We start from the raw sequence: 20,068 nt of genomic DNA, 5'->3' as shown, positions 1-20,068 counted from the left end.
ATGCAAGTGCTGAGGGGGAATAGCTGTTTGTCTGACAGCCATCTAAGATTTATGGACACCTGATTACAAGCAATGTCAATGGCTTCTTCCAGCCCCTCCAATATAAAACTAAAACTACAATTTATATATATCCAAAACAATTTCATTTATTAAAAAAGTCTAGAAAAAGATGCATTCTCACTCCTCACAGACGCGCGCCCACTCACTCTACACACATATAAAAATAGAACAATTTACAATATATTCACATATTTTACAAAACTATTATAAAAAAAAGGCACAGAAGGGTTTACGCCGAGAAGGCTGAAAATGGACAGAGCATTTTCTTTGTGCACTTCAGAAGCTAAAGTTTTGCCCTCTGGTAAACCCCCATTTTTGCACTTGCTCCCATAATAAAACTCTTAACCGTCCAGAAAAGTCCAGTCGTAATGAACGCACAAGTCGTAAGGCATGGATTCTGTTTGGCTTCCGCTGAGATTGGCAAGAACATTTGCATGGTGTAAAGTCTTAGGAGAAGGTCCATTGTCCTATCAGTACAACGCAAAGACACACGTACGGCCTAGAAGGCACCTGAGATATTGTGGAAGAAAGTCACCAATACTATCCGGCTGAAATGATTAAGGCAAGAAAGGTCTAGAGATAACTGAAGCCTATGGTCCATCTGGATCTTTTCATCTCTGACTGCTGAAGACGCTTGGAAGACTTGGTTGGGTTGCATTGGTCAGAAGAGGTAAAATACCTTTGGCAAGAACCTGGAATGAGCTTTTGGTAGTCCTGGTAAACATGTGTAGACTGGAAAGGCTCAGTGCGCTATACAGCAGCCTGACTCCTCGTGCTTGTGGAGCAGGGACATTCTGGAGAAGGTTTTGGAACAACTTTTGCACTGATATTTCTTCACATCTGAATGGGTTTGCAAGTGGGCTCTCAGGTTCGACCTGTCCGCAAATGCTCTGTTGCAATGAGGGCATGAGAAAGGTTTTTCTCCTGCAAAGAAAAAAACCAAGATATAAGATACACACATCTATATATACATCTATGTACAGTTTCCTCAATCTGTGCTGATCTGTGACATGGGATCACCCCCTGACCACAACATGTGTATGGAGCATGTTCTCTCCAGGTGTTCCCATAGACATATCAATCTACTCCCCAGAAAATGGAGTGAAGTAGATGAGAGGTCAGAGAAATGGATATAATATGTACCCTGCTACACTATAGATACACTGCGAAATAACCAGCTGTAGAACTACGGGACTCTGCATGTCCAGATATGACATTTTCCATATTCCATGCTGTCCTAGATCTGATAAATAAGCATGACGGAACTTCTCCTGGGGCCTCTAGTACAGTTGGACACCTTGGACATTTGCAGATCTGATATAAACACTACAGTCGTTCTTATCTAATGGGTCCACAAGAGCAAAATTATCATCTATGAGCAGAACATGGAGAAAGTATGGGCAGATGTTGATCAGTTGTAGCAATAATGAGATAATGATCCTCCCTGGTTTCTGCTGACATATTATGGACCAGTTACATGAAATGATTGGAATTGTAATAGGGTAGATTTCCACATACATATACAAATATATAAAATATATTATACGAGTAGTCTATATCTCACCAGTGTGCGTCCTGATATGTCCCTGCAGTAGCCAGGGCCTGGAGAAGGCCTTCCCACAGATCTTGCACACACATGGTAAGGTGTGGGTCCTGATGTGCATCTTGAGGGCTCCCAGGCTGACGTACTCCTTGTCACAGTACTTGCATGAGAAGGACTTCCTTGCCTGGGCATCGCAGTGCAGTTGCTTGTGCTTGGCCAGTCCGGAGAAGGTGGAGTAGCTTTTAGTGCACAGGCTGCACTGGAACTTCTCAGCCTCTATGGAATGGGGGTCGCACAGTTTAGCCTGGAGCCGCTCCTCCTCGTCACTGACGGGACTTTCAGAGCCGCTGTGGTCCTTGGATGATGTGTCGGACTGAGGGGGAGGACTGATCCGTCCCAGCGACGAGGGGTAACCGGAGAGGGGCGACAAGTCACTGGGTAGGGGAGGGGGGAGCAGGCTTGTCCATACTGTGATAGGGCTGTAGGCGACGGAGCTGAGGAGGTCTGCTTGTGGGATGACGGCCACCGGGTACCTCTCATACAGGAAAGGTGAGATCAGAACTGCTGCGTGGAAGGAAAGACACAAGGTATAAGTATTGTACGCAGGTGACAAAGAAAATATACACACATGAGACCTAGCAGAGCTGAATTTGTCATAATGTACTGTAGTAATCTGGAAAACCATTGTGATGACAGGATGAATTGTGCCAAATGACAAACTCAGTGTCTCTATGCAATATGCAGTCCCATGTACATGCACACAGTAATATACACTAAGGTAAGTGTGTTGTCACTTTCTCCTTCCAGCCCCAGGACTTGTCATGTAGCCTGCACTAGTGCTAGTCCTGTATACTGTCCAGTGTGTGTCCGAGGAGCAGCAGTCCCATGTACATGCACACAGTAATATACACTAAGGTAGTGTGTTGTCACTTTCTCCTTCCAGCTCCAGGACTTGTCATGGAGCCTGCACTAGTGCTAGTCCTGTATACTATCCAGTGTGTGTCCGAGGAGTGGTCCCAGCAGCAGTCCCATGTACATGCACACAGTAATATACAGTGAAGCATGCTGCCACTTTGTAGCCTGCACTAGTGCTAGTCTTGTACACTGTCCAGTACATATCCCAGGAGCAGTCCTATGTACATGCACACAGTAATATTCAGTGATGCAGGACTTGTAGCCTGCACTAGTGCTAGTCCTGCATACTGTCCAGAGGAGTGGTCCCAATAGCAGTCCCATGTACATACACATGTAGCCTTCACTAGTGCTAGTCCTGTATTCTGTCCAGTGCATATACCAGCAGCAGTCCCATGCACATAGTAATATACAGTGAAGCATGCTGTCACTTTCTCCGTCCAGCCTCAGTCTGCTCTAGTGCTAGTCCTGTACACTGTTCAGTGTATATATAAGGAGCGGTCCCATGTACATGCACACAGTAATATACAGTGATGCAGGACTTGTAGTCTGCACTACTGCTAGTCCTGCATACTGTCCAGTGTATATCCGAGGAGTGGTCCCAGCAGCGGTCCCATGTACATGCACACAGTAATATACGGTAATACAGGACTTGTAGCCTGCTCTAGTGCTGTATAGTGTCCACTGTATATCTGACGAGTGGTCCCAGCAGCGGTCCCATGTACATGCACACAGTAATATACGGTAATACAGGACTTGTAGCCTGCTCTAGTGCTGTATAGTGTCCACTGTATATCTGACGAGTGGTCCCAGCAGCGGTCCCATGTACATGCACACAGTAATATACGGTAATACAGGACTTGTAGCCTGCTCTAGTGCTGTATAGTGTCCACTGTATATCTGACGAGTGGTCCCAGCAGCGGTCCCATGTACATGCACACAGTAATATACGGTAATACAGGACTTAGTGCCAGTGCTGTATAGTGTCCAGTGAAGATCTGAGGAGTGGTCCCAGCAGCAGTCCCATGTACATGCACACAGTAATATAAGTAATACAGGACTTGTAGCCTGCACTAGTCCTGTATAATATCCAGTGTATATCTGAGGAGTGGTCCCAGCAGCAGTCCCATGTACATGCACACAGTAATATAAGTAATACAGGACTTGTAGCCTGCACTAGTCCTGTATAATATCCAGTGTATATCTGAGGAGTGGTCCCAGCAGCGGTCCCATGTACATGCACACAGTAATATACGGTAATACAGGACTTGTAGCCTGCTCTTGTGCTGTATAGTGTCCAGTGTATATCTGAGGAGTGGTCCCAGCAGCAGTCCCATGTACATGCACACAGTAATATAAGTAATACAGGACTTAGTGCCAGTGCTGTATAGTGTCCAGTGTGTATCCCAGGAGTGGTCCCAGCAGCAGTCCCATGTACCTGTTGCCTGCACTAGTGCCAGTCCTGCATACTGTCAAGTGCCTATCCCAGCAGCAGCCCCATGTACCTGTAGTCCTGCATACTGTCCAGTGCCTATCCCAGCAGCAGTCCCATGTACCTGTAGTCCTGCATACTGTCCAGTGCCTATCCCAGCAGCAGTCCCATGTACCTGTAGTCCTGCATACTGTCCAGTGCCTATCCCAGCAGCAGTCCCATGTACCTGTAGTCCTGCATACTGTCCAGTGCCTATCCCAGCAGCAGTCCCATGTACCTGTAGTCCTGCATACTGTCCAGTGCCTATCCCAGCAGCAGTCCCATGTACCTGTAGTCCTGCATACTGTCCAGTGCCTATCCCAGCAGCAGTCCCATGTAGTCCTGCATACTGTCCAGTGCCCTCACCTGCGTGGCTGTCCAGTTCCCCATAGTTGGGCTTCTTGGAGGAGTTGAAGTGTTTCTTCACCAGGAAGGAGCGCGGCATTTTCAGTGCTGAGGAGAAGTAACGGTCCGTGCTGGCCGCCAGGTCCTACAGCATGGTGTGCGGGCTGCGCTGGATGGAGCGACACTGCCCCGCTGCACACACTGCTGGTAAATAGTCAGGTGCAGGGGGAGGCTCCTCTGCTCCTCCGAGTCCCAGCACTGTCCTGGGAGGGACCCCGGGAAGCGGCCAATCACCAGTCCGGCTCCAAACTACTCGTCTCAAGTTTCACGTCCTCCCATCGGGACAAGGGAAGACTCGGTGTGTCAGAGAGCGGGGTGCCAGTCTGCCAGCCAGTCTGCGGGCCGGGCACTCTCACCCTGCCACCCCGAGAGCTTCTGACTGGAAAAGAAGATCCCTTTACAATAGAAACCAATCACACGTTCGGAAAGATTTTACCTCAAGTCTAATGTTCCCCTCACGGGAGCGCGGCCTGTCAGTGACAGGAGTCCTTCACTGTATGGGAAGCAGCTTTCCCTCTCACAGTCACAATACCCAGCTTTCCAGATGTCAGCACCCAGCTTTCCCTCTCACAGCACCCAGCTTTCCCTCTCACAGCACCCAGCTTTCCAGATGTCAGCACCCGGCTTTCCCTCTCACAGCACCCAGCTTTCCCTCTCACAGCACCCAGCTTTCCCTCTCACAGCACCCAGCTTTCCCTCTCACAGCACCCAGCGTTCCCTCTCACAGCACCCAGCTTTCCCAGTCTCATCACCCAGCTTTCCCTCTCACAGCACCCAGCTTTCCCAGTCTCATCACCCAGCGTTCCCTCTCACAGCACCCAGCTTTCCCAGTCTCATCACCCAGCTTTCCCTCTCACAGCACCCAGCTTTCCCTCTCTCAGCACCCAGCTTTCCCAGTCTCATCACCCAGCGTTCCCTCTCACAGCACCCAGCTTTCCAGATGTCAGCACCCGGCTTTCCCTCTCACAGCACCCAGCTTTCCCTCTCACAGCACCCAGCTTTCCCAGTCTCATCACCCAGCGTTCCCTCTCACAGCACCCAGCTTTCCAGATGTCAGCACCCGGCTTTCCCTCTCACAGCACCCAGCTTTCCCTCTCACAGCACCCAGCTTTCCCAGTCTCATCACCCAGCGTTCCCTCTCACAGCACCCAGTTTTCCCTCTCACAGCACCCAGCTTTCCCTCTCACAGCACCCAGCTTTCCAGATGTCAGCAGTGCAGCACCCAGCTTTCCCTCTCTCAGCACCCAGCTTTCCCTATCCCATCACCCAGCTTTCCTGATATTAGCCATCAGCTTTTCCTATCTCCACATCTAACTTTCCTGATGTCAGCACTCAGCTTTCCCATCTTATCACCTGACTTTCCCTATCTCCACACCCAGCTTTCCCAATCTCTTCACCCAGCTTTCCCTATCTCATCACCCAGCTTTCCCTATCTCATCACTCAGCTTTCCTGTTAGCATACAGCTTTTTCCGATCTCATCACTTAGCTTTACTGATGTCAGCACTTAGCTTTCCCGATCTCATCACCCAGCTTTCCTAATCACAGCACCCTACTTTCCTGATCTCATCACCCAGCTTTCCTAATCACAGCACCCTACTTTCCTGATCTCATCACCCAGCTTTCCTAATCACAGCACCCTACTTTCCCGATCTCATCACCCAGCTTTCCTAATCACAGCACCCTACTTTCCTGATCTCATCACCCAGCTTTCCTAATCACAGCACCCTACTTTCCCGATCTCATCACCCAGCTTTCCTAATCACAGCACCCTACTTTCCTGATCTCATCACTCAGCTTTCCTAATCACAGCACCCTACTTTCCTGATCTCATCACTCAGCTTTCCTAATCACAGCACCCTACTTTCCCGATCTCATCACCCAGCTTTCCTAATCACAGCACCCTACTTTCCCGATCTCATCACCCAGCTTTCCTAATCACAGCACCCTACTTTCCTGATCTCATCACTCAGCTTTCCTAATCACAGCACTCTACTTTCCTGATCTCATCACCCAGTTTTTCCGATCTCAGGATCCAGCTTTCCTGAACTCAACACTCAGCCTCTTCGATCTCAGCACCCAGCTTTTCTGAAATAACAGCCGAAGTGCCTCCTATCCCAATACCCGGTCCTCTCGGCTTCTCCATCCCTGCCTGCAGCCTGTGGTTTTCTTTCCATCATCATGTTCGTATTGAAGGGCATCTGTCAGCAGATTACCTGTTACATGTGCGCGTGGCAGCAGAAGGCATCTGTGTTGGTCCCATGTTCATATGTGTCCGCATTGATGAAAAAATTGATGTTTTACTATATGCAAATGAGCTTCTAGGAGCAACGGGGGCGTTGCCATTACACCTAGAGGCTCAGCTCTCTTTGAAACTGCTGCGCCCTCTGCACTTTGATTGACAGGTTCAGGCACGATGACGGTTACACTGCCTGGCCCTGACAATCAAAGTGGAGAGAGGGCGGCAGCTGCAGAGAGACCTGAGCCCCTAGGTGTAATAGCAACGCCCCCATTGCTCCTAGAGGCTTATTTGCATATATTAAAGCATCATCTGCTGACAGATGCCATTAAAGCGCTGGTTTTACAAGGCTTCCTGCCACCCAGCTTTTCTGAGTTTGGTGCCCAGTTTTCTTAACCCTGCCCACTGTCATGGTGGCACCCATTTCCTGCCTCCGTGTCACAACATCTACAGTCTATGGGCAGTCTCTCCTATTACTATTATGCTGGTCTTGAACGCTCCGTCCTATGCCCCCCCCCCCCCACTCCCGCCCATAGTGCCCTCATACGAAATAATGCCCCCCTTTGTGCTCCCAGTAGTTCTAATGGCTCCAGAGTTGTGCCCCAGCACAGATATTAGCCACCATGCATATATTATGGCCCCCAGATGTGCCCCCCCATAATATTTTATGGCCCTAGTTGTGCCCCGATATATGTATTACAGTGCACTGATGTCATTTCTATTGTGGTGGAAAATCTTCCCCATATACAAAACAAAGTGCGTGCTTTATAAAGTGCGTGCACAAGGTCAAGTGGACGCTCAGACCAAACAAGGACCACAATTCAAGTACCTTGATGAATACTCTACCCATTAATGGAGGACTCCATATAACCAGAGGATGGTGACATAGAGGGTAGAAGGAAGTGAGGGAGGTGGGAATAACCCCCCGACAACTACGTATTGTTACTTGAATTACAACCAGTATGAGACAAATGCAAGGCAGACAGTGAGGACTGTCCTCCCTGAATTGTTGTCTGATGCCATTGGTATCTCTCTAAGGCTTCATTCACATCACCGTTCTCCTGCTCCGTTTAGGGGCAGGAGAACGGAAAGGACGGATAAGCACATAACTGACGCCAAACTGAGTCAAACGGAGCCCTTAGGACCCCATAGACTATAATGGGGTCCGTTATGTTTCCGCTCAGAAGATGATTTTGGAGACAAAAGTCCTGCATGCACTACTTTTGTCTCCGCTCCAAAATCATCTTCTGAGCGGAAAGATAACGGACCCCATTATAGTCTATGGGGTCCTAAGGGCTCTGTTTGACTCAGTTTGGTGTCAGTTATGTGCCTGATCTCATCCTAAACGGAGCAGGAGAACGGAAAGGCTGAACGGTGATGTGAACGAAGCCTAAGGCTTTCACACATAGATTATTTTTTTCTTTTGTATTTCTATTGTGGTGAAAGCGCTATGCATTTTTGCCCTTTTTGTGTATTTTGGGGGCTTATTAAGTTTATTTTATTGTATCATTTTAAACAGGTGTTTTTTATGGCGTTTTTCAATTCCTATAGAGATGCCTAAGCAAAAAATGCAAGGAAAAAATTCTAGATCAAATTCTAGAGCACACTGCGCTATGTAAATGATGAAATGCAATAAATACAGAACACTCTTTCGTGGTATTTGCATTGCATTGTGTGTGTAAATTTTTAAGGTAATATCAGGCCAAATAAAAAAAGCATAAAAAAATAAGGAAAAAATGCAAAACAAAAACTGTGTGTGAAATTGCTTTTAATGCTCATGCACATGAACGTATTTTGTTTCTGTGTTCGTTATGTTTTTTTTTTGCGGACTGTATGCGGAGCCATTTTAATGGGTCTGCAAAAAAAACTGAAGTTACTCCATGTGCATTCTGTTTCCGTATGTCCATTCCGCAAAAGAATAGAACATGTCCTATTATTGTCCACATTACGGACAAGGATAGGGCTGTTCTATTAGGGGCCAGCTGTTACTTTCTGCAAAATACGGAATGCACACGGATGTAATGTTTTTTGTTTTAGTTTTTTTGGGCAGTGTAAGTCCAGCTTCTGTCCTGGAAAACCTATTTACTCTAAGGGCAAGGAGGGCATAAATTAGTAATGCCAGCAGCCCGTAGACCTATGCAAAATGGTTGGTTTTTTATGTCTTACCTATACCATTGTGCATTATTATACATTAAAGCAGATCCGGTGCCCCTAGTGTGCCAGCCACTTTTCACCTCGCCTGTTTGTGGATGGACGTGAGGTCTTGCCTTATCTAACACAGGATGGAGTCTAGTGAACAGAGGTTTGATTGCAGTCACTTGAAGTGGTACAATTATCTGACAATGTGACACTTAAGACTGTATCACACCTGCCAATTCTTCCTATGAACGCTCAGTAGCGATCATCTTGCAGTGTCCCTGATTGCCCGATGAACGAGCTTGGGTATGAGTGATGGCACAATGATCGCTCCTCCTCATGCCGTGGAGATGGTCACTGCAGATAATAGCAGCGGTCTCCTCTGCTAGTTAACAGGCGATTGCCGGGAGGGAACGCTTTCCTCCCGACAATCACTTGCTCAATCGGCCTAATACAGGCTTTAGTACTTTTTCCAATGTCTGGGCCACCTTGAATGGCCCTAGATGTACAGTATTCTGACATGACAGAGACATGAGACACACAACTATGAAGAAAGGGATAAAATAATCAATTCAGTTCTCTCCTGAAAAGAGCCATAATCAGAGGTACCATGGACCCACACATAATTTGAGATTGGTAGAACTCCATGCCCTTGAGGCAACAAAAGCTTGTTCATACGTAGGATTCCTCCTCATTCTCACAGCTAGTTCCTACTCCCCATTACCACAGTGGGAGTGAGATTACCTTCGAGCTCATTTCTAAAGCATCTGTCTGTCAGAAGCACTGCTTACCAGACTGGGAACAATGATATCATGGTGTCCACTCACCACTATTAAACTTGGAGTGAGGTTTTCTTAGGGTATGGCCACATGGGCAGGTTTCCTGATGCAGTTTTGAAAGCCAAAATCAGGAGTGTCTCATAAAGGACGAGAAAGGAAAGATATGACTTTTCCTCCTTTTTGAATTCACTCCTGGTTTTGGCTTCCAAAACTGCATCAAGGAACCTGACCATTTTGCCGTATCCTAAAGCTCTGTGTCATGTTCAAGCATCACTTTGGTAATAGAATTATGAATGTTTCTTAGAACAGTGGAAGCATGAATTCTCTAGTGACAGATTCAAACAGTGGTTCACCACTTGCCCTGTTATCTGTGTGAGAAGGACCTCTGGGTAGGTCATCAGTATCGGATTGGTGGTTGTCTGACACTCAGTGATCCCCACACATAAGCTTTTCGAGAAGGCACTGGCGGTCGCAGTAGCGCCACGATCTTCTCACAGCTTACAAAGCACTTCTATGGGGCTGAACTTCGCCCAGGCCTTGTGGCTGATGAACGTGATGTGACACGGACTAGGAAAACCTAGAAAAACTACTGCAAACGTTGGTGCCTTCTCAAATAGCTGATCGGCAGTGGTCCTGGCTATCATACCCCCACCGATCAGACACTGATGTCCTATCCAGACGATAGGATAGGGTATAAGGGAGCCGGGAGAAATGACTGTTCAGTTGACAACTATTGAAGGTATATGGTCACCTTTTCCTGGTGAATTCTTCTGCTGTCAGTTGTTAACACTGTCCTACCTTCCTTTAGAAATTTCCATCTTTATAGACTCCTACTGGGAATCGTGGTGTAGCCCTTTTTACTGATATTGACATTCCTTAAGTTCAAGTGCAGCTCATCTTAGCTCACTAATAACAAGAATGTGGCGTTGCCCTTCAAGGTCATTTGAAGCCGCTCAGTAGCGAACAATCCACCGCTGAACTGCTGAAAGAAGTGTGAGAGGTAAAGCTGCAGAGACCACCCCGGCCTCCTAGAAGACAGGTGTTGGAATGGAAACATGAAAGGAAACACTCAGGTGCTCTGTTGGAACTTGCTGCGGTATAGTTTACTGTCAGGCTGCATAACTTCTTAATCTGGGAAATACCAAAGCAAGTGCAAAAGAAAAATGTTATCCATTTTCATATGGGAACTCATGCGACACTGCTGGTGCAATTACCGGATCTTTACCAGGTATCCTGGAAGTGATACTCTTAATGCATTGTTTGTGCTTCTTTGATGCCATGTAGCATGGTCGCCTAGGTAGAAAGTGGGGAGAAAGTATGAAAGTGTCTCAGAGTCTGCATTAAAGTTAAACTATACAGAAAAAAAAATTCTTTATAAAGAGGTAGGCGCCCAAAAAGGTCTTTTTCCACACTGCATCTGCAGGGTCCATCCAAAGTGTTCTTCGACACATATACTTAGCAGATGGCGGTTGTACCTTTGTTACAAAAAAAAGCAGTCTGCTGCACTATACCATGCTGTAACAGAAAATGGATCCGGCCAAAATAAAACTCTCTTGACCCCTGTTGGTACAATAGGGCGTAGTGGTCCATTTAACATATACTCCGGGAGCTTTCATGGTGCATACAGTAAATGTACATTCCAGACGCAATGTCAAAAGACCTTTAGACCCTTATGACGAGTGTCTGTTCAAGTAAGGCTTGCATTACGTGACACCATATGGGCAATTTTTAGCTTTTTTACTATACCTCCTCATGGGTACTACAGATGTTGACAAACCCTACCATCAGAAGAAAAATCAATTGTTACTCTTAAAGTGAAGCAAAACCAACAGCAGCTAAAGAAACTATGTAATTGGAACAGAGCACTTTGGAAACGAGCTCCAGAACTGACCCAAATTATCTTCTGACATGTTTCTATGAGGAACCAAAAGATGAGGATCTGTGCATAAAAGTTCACCTGTTCATGTCAAGGTTTCCATACACATACAATCTGTATGCTGTATATATGTGTCTACCAGGCATACAGGGCTCCAGCTTTCAAGGGTCGTGGGGCATTTACTGTAGATGGTTCATGTTTGGCTATTGTCAATCCATGTCCCAGATAACTGGTGCCAGAGGTGATTGCCTTTGTGAGGCCTTTATCAGACAGGTGCACCCCCCCCATGTTTAAAGAGGTTTTCCCACAAATAACATTTATCACCTAGCCACAAGATAGGAGATAAATAGCTGGGGCCTCACCACTTTTGGCCTCACTGATCATTAAATGGAGTGTCCCAAGTTCCTCTTTCTTTTTCTAATTTGCAGTGTGGAGGAGGTTAATTGGAGTGGTGGTTGAGCAAACATGCTGCCGCTCTATAAAATACTAGGAGACTAGGAACCACCGAGTACTGTGAATGCATAGTGACGGTGAATATGCTCAACCAGCACTCCACTCACAACCACAGTGAAGAAGAAATGGGGGTTCCCAGTGATCTTACATTAATTACCTACACTGTAGATAGGGGTGATACATGTTATTTGTGGGAAAACCACTTCCACCAGATTGGTGCTTTCAGTTCCATTCAGCAGAACCAAAAGGAGTTGAGGTGATACATCGAGAACATGCTTTGGTGCACCTGGGTGCAAAGCATGAATAATACGTTTAGCAGAGCTGAACTTTCTTGTTGAGTGGCCGAGGGTGACATCTGAACGTCTTCTGGTGCTTGGCTGACTACTACTTTTCATGAATCCATGCAACTCCGTTGCACTGGAATTCAAGAGGTCTATCACCCATTTTTATTGATTGTGTAATTTCAGTATCTTCCCTGTTTATCCTTCATTATAGATTGCATTTGTGCCACTTCAAAATGAGTGAATACACAAAGTACACTGCACTTACTTATTTGTATATGTAAAGAGGAGACTATCTCCACAGTAGGTCAGACCCCTATCTCTGGAAGGTAACCTGATAACATTCTAGCTTTGAAGGACATTCCTTTAGAAGTTCTTGGAGAGATATGTGTAAGCTTTTTTAACAACCCAGAACTGCCTCAGACACTGAGCTTTATCTTCAGGATCTGAGCATTACACATACTGTTTTTGTACTTACTGTCTGTGCAAATGTATGCATGTATCCTTCAACGTGTATATTTAATGGAGACGCATCGAATGATAGGACATTCTTGTTAGATGCAGTCATGGGATGACTACAAAGACTCTTCAGCAAATCATTCCAGTGTATAATAAATTAAAATGTTATTATTTCATAGGAACCTGTCAGGAGCTTCATACTGCCTCAATCACGGACAGCATCAAATCCTGACAGGTTCCTTAGTTATAAATGGCCATGGTAGGGCCTCGATGACCTGACACATTTTTCAAGGAAAAACTACACCAGGGAAATGCAAAATAACCAACAACCCGGTGATAGGTCCATGCTGCCATCTTCTTATGCCCGGCAGCCTTGACGAGCAGAACTGATGGCCCCCAACCTCAATGTAAGCAGCAAAGCTGGATCTCCTCATATTGACACCTGCTGGCCACATCTCCTATTACTAAGCAGTGGCCCAGACACTCGGGGGAGGTTATAGCTTGTGTACAGTAGAAACAATCTATCCATCTATCTATTAATGCATTTCAGTGTGCTTAGGGCTCTTTCACACTTGCGTTCTTGTCTTCCAGCATAGAGTTCCGTCGTCGGGGCTCTATGCCGGAAGAATCCTGATCAGTTTTATCCTAATGCATTCTGAATGGAGTGAAATCCGTTCAGGATGCATCAGGATGTCTTCAGTTCAGGACCGGAACGTTTTTTGGCTGGAGAAAATACCGCAGCATGCTGCGCTTTTTGCTCCGGCCCAAAAAACTGAAGACTTGCCGCAAGGCCGGATCCGGAATGAATGCCCATTGAAAGGCATTGATCCGGATCCGGCCTTAAGCTAAACGTCGTTTTGGCGCATTGCCGGATACGACGTTTAGCTTTTTTACAATGGTTACCATGGCTGCCGGGACGCTAAAGTCCTGGCAGCCATGGTAAAGTGTAGCGGGGAGCAGGGGAGCAGCATACTTACCATCCGTGCGGCTCCCGGGGCGCTCCAAAGTGACGTCAGGGCGCCCCAGGCGCATGGATGACGTGATCGCATGGCACGTCATCCATGCGCATGGGGCGCTCTGACGTCATTCTGGAGCGCCCCGGGAGCCGCACGGATGGTAAGTATACCGCTCCCCAGCTCCCTGCTCCTACTATGGCAACCAGGACTTTAATAGCGTCCTGGCTGCCATAGTAACACTGAAAGCATTTTGAAGACGGATCCGTCTTCAAATGCTTTCAGTACACTTGCGTTTTTCCGGATCCGGCGTGTAATTCCGGCAAGTGGAGTACACGCCGGATCCGGACAACGCAAGTGTGAAAGAGCCCTAAGAAAAGCACCCAAAAAACATGTGTGAATAAACTGTTTTGCATTTGCAACATTTTCACCGAATTTTTGTTGTTTTCTTTCACAGTATACTTTTGTTTTGATGTGCAGCAAAAAACGCAACAAAAAGGCATATATTACATGTTGTTTTTTGCTGCAGAATTGAGTGTGCAGTGCAGAGTGTGAAATCTGTCCCGGACATTCACAGCATAAACATTTAAGTGAATGGGCTGAGCAGTTGTAATTACACTGCGATGCCTCTACAAGCGAGATGACATGCAGCTAAGTATGCAGTGGAAGCAGTGCTTGCACATGTGCTGCCTTCTCTTCAAACAGCTGATCAACGAGAGTGCTGGGAGCCGGACCCCCGCTGATCGGATATTGATGACCTACCCTAAGGACATGTCATCAATATTTACCCACTGCATAACCCCTTTAATTGGTATCTGCCTTTGCTATAATATACCCATAGTACCCAAACTTCTTGGTTGTGAGGACTCACGTGTAGTGTTAGTGGGAGATAGTCAGTGTAGGTTAGATAGTGATATAGTGTAGCTATATGCAGGATGTTAGGCAGTGTGACAATACTTAGTGCACCAATCAGTAATATGTAGTCAGACCTGCTATGTGACGTTTCACGTATTGCGCACAAATATGTGCATCATTAATTGCCGATTTGCGCTATCGTGAATATATTGGAGCACTCTATCTGCATATAAAGCAATTTTTAATGTTCCGCTGTGCCAACCACTTTCTCCAGTCTCAGGAAACTTCTAGCAGCTTGAAAAATGTAGCAACAGTGACCCACGCCTGTTTTGCGCGCGCAATACGCGCATATATCATTGCTGATTTTTGCAATCAAGAATTTGCCAATATAATTAACGAATATTCGCCCAAATATTCGCGAAATATCGCAAATTCAAATATTGCCCCTGCCGCTCATCACTACTCACGTGGCGGCTCCTTCTGTCTGCACACACTTAACAAAAACTGAATGCATATACATAATGTGCAAGAAGCTGTAATATTCAGCAGAACCGCTCACTAACTTTATTTTAGATGTTCTTAAAGGGAATCTGTCACCCTCTCTTTAAAGGAACATAAACTGGTGACAAATCTTGAAAACCCTGGATCACTTTTTTGAAGTGACCAAGATGTTTTCTTAAAATCTCCACTTAGCAGCCCCAACATGGGCCAAGCTCTGAAGTCCGATCACTAGAGAGCACTCTCCTGGTAGTCCTCCTATTTATGAGCTCCATTCTGTTCTTGCCCCCCCCCCCCCCCCCATGGCTGCCGATTGGTAGATTTCTTGTAATATTGTGTGTAGAAATGACTTTCATATAACTGATGATTTCTTACTGTTTTCTCCGCACCGTGATCTGAAGACGATTACTTTGCAGTGTAATATTTTCTCTGTTTGCTTTACATTGCCTTTTGCACATCTCTCTGACAATCTTAAGTTGCATATTTGGAATCTTCTGCCGTTTCTCAAAGTTTGTGAAACATTTACCAGAAAGGTGTCTCGCTGCAAGAGCCTGGGAGCAGATGTTCTACATTATCACTTGGCAAATTGGAATATGCAACATGTAGCACCTGCTTTATCGAGGAATCGTGATGAGTCCTTCAGGTTTTCTCATAGTGCGCTGAGAGCGGCTCTAGACCTTTTCAATCATCCTGAGTTTTGAGAAATACTTTGTAACACTGATTTAAACAGTACATTAAGTAAAAATAGATTTGAGTGTGACATATTCTAACCTAGGGCATTTGAAGCACGTTCACACGAAAATGATAATGTTGCCTCTGTAACACCCCAGAGTGGTGTTACTACTTCTACACCTTGCTACTGTCTTTATTGGTCTAACCTCATGTCATCTTATGCATTTATTTCAGGTCCTCCACAATGTGCATTCCTAATGTTATGTAGCTGTTCATGTAATGTGCCTGGTTCACCAGCAAGTGGCAGCAAACCCGGCAGAGCTATACTCAGATAGAATGGAACATTCCATTCTAACCTCCCCCTCTGGAGAGAGGTGGGCAAGTCCTACTTCCTGCAGGAAGGGTGGGGCAGAAGTTCTAGTCAGTCTAGTTTACCTCCAGCTAAGGGAAGGGTGTGCAGGGGCATGTCTCTGCTGAACGTGCCCACGCCAGCCAAAGCACCCTCAGCTCTGCTCGCCATGGAGGCCAAAGCTTGAAGCCTCAGGAGCCAGGAGGAAAGTTCCCTGGCATAACCTAGAGTCAGACTACAAAGTGAAGTGCAGCATACAAAAGAAGCTGAGTTAGCCCTCTTTCACATGACGTTTTTTTTTTCAGTTTACGGTCCGTTTTTTGCGTTCCATATATGGTCTGTATACGGAACCATTCATTTCAATGGTTCCGCAAAATAAACGGAATTCACTCCTATGCATTCCGTTTCCGTATTTCTGTTTTTCTGTTCCGTTGAAAGATAGAACATGTTCTATTATTGTCCGCAAATCACGTTCCGTGGCTCCATTCAAGTCAATGGGTCCGCAAGAAAAACGGAACACATACGGAAATGCATCCGTATGTTTTCCTTATCCGTTCTGTTTTTGCGGAACCATCTATTAAAAATGTTATGCCCAGCCCAATTTTTTCTATGTAATTACTGTATACTGTATATGCCATATGGAAAACCAGAACTGAAAAACAGAACAGAAACGGAAACACAACGGAAACAAAAAACAGAACAACAGATCCGTGAAAAACCGACCGCAAAACACTGAAAAAGCCATACGGTCGTGTAAAAGAGGCCTTATACAGCCAGCCTGTCAGTACAGCAGAGTTAGAGAGAAACAGATATAGCAGAGTGGAGTTTGCCTGCCAGTTTTATGCTAAAGCCTGCTGGAAACAAGACAAAGCCTGTACACTGTTTTGGAGAACGTTTATGCAAAGTAAAGCTGCCATTGAACTTCATCTCAAGGTCTGGACTCCAGTTATTCTTTTATCCCTCAATTATTTCCCCTATTTATTGCTTCGGGTAGATCGGGATGTTGGGGCCTGCACATGAGCAATAAACGCTCAGATGCCGATGCCCATAATGGGTAATTTGGATGCACAGCGCAGGCGCTGTATTTCACACTGAAGGGAGGAGATAATCAGAAGAACCTAGGGCGGGCCAAAGTGGTGAAAGGGGAGGGGTTTCAGATAAATAGTGACGAGGGGCCTGGGCATCGGCCACTTGAATGCCGCCCCTGGGCACCTTCAGACCTAATTTTCATATTGAATACAAGTGTTTTTTGAAGAAAATAAGCGACGGCCAGCTAAACAGTAAGTAGCATTCACATATCTGGACTATAATGCTGATAATGGTTTTAGTATTCTATAACAGTCTGTATAGGTGAAAGACTCCCTTTTAAGTATGTTTTTTACCTTTCTTGCTTCTTTTCAAAAACGCAGCATGCTGTAGCTTTTGGTGTTTTCCAATCATTTTGACAACACATTCTTTATAGGAGAAAAATGCCATAAAGAAAACCCTAGTGGTAAGACTGTATGCATAAATCTCCATTCATCATTTTTTTAGGCAGCAGAAAAACTGCTGCTGCCTAAAAAAACACAAGTATTTATTTATTCTGGCCTTTTTTTTCACTAATAAAAAAACACCAAAGCCCAATTCATGTTTTTTAAGAACCCTGAAACTGTCAGGACCAGCACAAGAAGAGAATAAAACACATAACAGGTTTGGAGCGTGCCATCTTCGCCACTTGTTCGTCACAATTTGTGCCACAATTCTGGTGAACTTTCCTGATTGACTGAAAAGGTAGCCACCTATAGGAGGCACTAGAGAGACTATTTTCTTCTCTCGGGAGGATTATGCTTATTGGTATTTGTAGTGGAAAAAAAAGATAAAAATACAGTCATGGCTCTAAAAAACCTGCAAAAATACGAATATTTTGATATTGCTTTATTTATTTTACTCACTTATACAGCGCTGACATATTCCACAGCGCTGTGCAGACATGATCATCACTCACTGTCCCCAATGGGGCTCACAATCTAATTTCCCAGTGTGAGTACCTGGAGGAGACCCAAAGGGGAGAACATACGACCTCCATGCAGATGCTGTCCTCGGTCAGATTCGGGTGCAGGTCCCCAGTTCTGCAAGGCACCTGTACGAAGCACTGAGCCACTGTGGCTTTCTTCATTCTTCTTCTTGCTGTCTTGGCTCAGTCCTACTGTAATCAAACTGTATATAGTATATAGGCATAAGGTGCCATGCACGTATATATCAGTGCTGCTGTAGTAACATGTTTCCTAGAGGCGTCCAGGATCCTTTAATAAAATGGACCTCAACTATCGAATAGATTCCTTGTTAAGCTCACCGTATCATTGGCCACGTAGTAAAGGACTGTCATTACAGGCGGATGTACACGGGCGCTGTGTTTTCCAGGTATGAAGGTGGTAACGTACAGCTAATTACCGCTGGACAGCTTGTAACATGACATGACAGTGTACGGAATGCGGCTCGCATTGCTAGTAATTATGAGACATGGATAAGCACGTTTAATAATATCCTAGCTGTAAAACATTTGTGCCCTGTGTTCCTCTTACAAAAGCTTTAGTTGTTTTACATTAATGGTAATTAAGTCTATCTGTGATTCCAGTTCAGCCTCTTACGTAATATTACCCATATGCACCTTATTGGGTTCTCTTGCACTTTCAAAGACGATCAGCGCCCCCTAGTGGATGTTTCCAAATGTCAGCACCAATCCAGCCACCGCAGAGAAGTCAGACCTGTGCACTGGCAGTTATAAAAGTGATGATGTAAATGGATATCTGGAATTGCTTTTCCTGTTTTCCCTTTATCCTAAGTATTTGCCCCAATTTCCCCTGTGACTGGACTGAGGCCACATCTCCAGTGTTAACAGAATGTAAGACGCGTCGCTCAGCACCGGGTTCAGCCTCCCACCCAGACCTTACAGGGTTAAAAATAAGCGCCATACTTTTGAATTCTAATGACAAAGTGAAGTCTGTGCAAAATGAGATTAGATTTATAAGTTGTCATTTCTAGCATTTTTCGTTCTTTATCGCCAGTCCAGAATGGTATCCAGGCTTTTTACAATAAAACATTTTTAGCGGCAGCGATTGTAACGGAAAATATCAAGCAACAGAGAAGGAACTCGGGCATGACTTTGATCAGCTAGGTAAATGGATGCGTCCACTTTCTATAGCTACATATGTAGGATGTATTCATTCATTACTTAGGCCTCATGCACATGACTGTATCCGTATTGCAGTCCACAAACCATGGATCCACAACATACGGACACCTCCCGTGTGCATTAGGCATTAATCTCACTCCTGTTACTAGAAAATAATATTATTGGCCTCAATACGAACACGTTCTATAATTTGCGGCACGGCCACATGGATGCGAACAGCAAATTTGTGAAATGTCACTCATTGGGGCACATTTACTAAAGTGTTTGCGCCTGCTTTTAGTCTAAAAATTGCTGTATTAGGGCTCGTTCACACAAACGTTTTTTTGCGTTCCGTATACGGGCCGTTTTTTTAGTTCTGTATACGGTCCGTATAAGGAACCAGGGCTTTTTTTCTGGCGGAACACTCCGGAAGGGGGTTCCGCCACCTTTTGACATCGCTAACTGGTGTCACGTGCCTGCCCGGCCGGCCTACATTACGATATAACAGTAGCCCTGTGAGTAGGATATATTGAATGTTATACTACAGAGGGGGCAGCATGAATCATTATTAATTGAATTACACATTTTATAACTGTACTAGAGCGGCAAAGGGAGGGTCTGTGGATGACACTGTTAAGGGGTGGGGGGGGGTCTGTGGATGGCACTGTTATGGGGTGGGGGGGTCTGTGGATGGCACTGTTATGGGGTGGGGGGTCTGTGGATGGCACTGTTAAGGGGGGGTGTCTGTGGATGGCACTGTTATGGGGGGGGGGGTCTGTGGATGGCACTGTTATGGGGTGGGGGGTCTGTGGATGGCACTGTTATAGGATGGGGGATCTGTGGATGCCATCCACAGATCCCCCATAACAGTGCCATCCACAGATCCTCCACCCTATAACAGTGCCATCCCCAGATCCCCCATTAACAGTGCCATCCCCAGATCCCCCATTAACAGTGCCATCCCCATCTGGGGGGTTT

At 45.7% G+C, this 20,068-nt stretch overlaps 1 protein-coding gene and 1 long non-coding RNA gene across 3 annotated transcripts in view; both read right to left on the bottom strand.

Annotated features, from left to right (window-relative positions):
* Positions 1-385: 385 nt before the first annotated feature.
* SNAI2 (snail family transcriptional repressor 2) lies at positions 386-4,570 on the bottom strand. Of its 2 annotated transcripts, none has more exons than XM_044295085.1 (3): positions 4,353-4,570; positions 1,625-2,167; positions 386-984 (listed from the first exon to the last, which is right to left on the bottom strand). In XM_044295085.1, the coding sequence occupies exons 1-3, from the start codon at positions 4,429-4,431 to the stop codon at positions 803-805; spliced, it is 804 nt and encodes a 267-aa protein (XP_044151020.1). In that variant the 5' UTR covers positions 4,432-4,570; the 3' UTR covers positions 386-802. The 2 variants fall into 2 exon arrangements, with proteins under 2 accessions (XP_044151020.1, XP_044151021.1); XM_044295086.1 differs by having other exon boundaries at positions 1,625-2,164.
* Positions 4,571-8,612: 4,042 nt separating this feature from the next.
* Positions 8,613-20,068, bottom strand: part of LOC122937700 — a 65,624-nt gene continuing 54,168 nt past the window's right edge. The window contains exon 4 of the long non-coding RNA XR_006389899.1: positions 8,613-10,836. This is a non-coding gene — a long non-coding RNA (uncharacterized LOC122937700). The remainder of the gene's footprint in view (positions 10,837-20,068) is intronic.

Source organism: Bufo gargarizans, chromosome 5, assembly GCF_014858855.1.
Source record: "Bufo gargarizans isolate SCDJY-AF-19 chromosome 5, ASM1485885v1, whole genome shotgun sequence".
Classification (NCBI taxonomy): Eukaryota; Metazoa; Chordata; class Amphibia; order Anura; family Bufonidae; genus Bufo; species Bufo gargarizans.
This window is presented reverse-complemented; position numbering and strand designations above follow the sequence as displayed.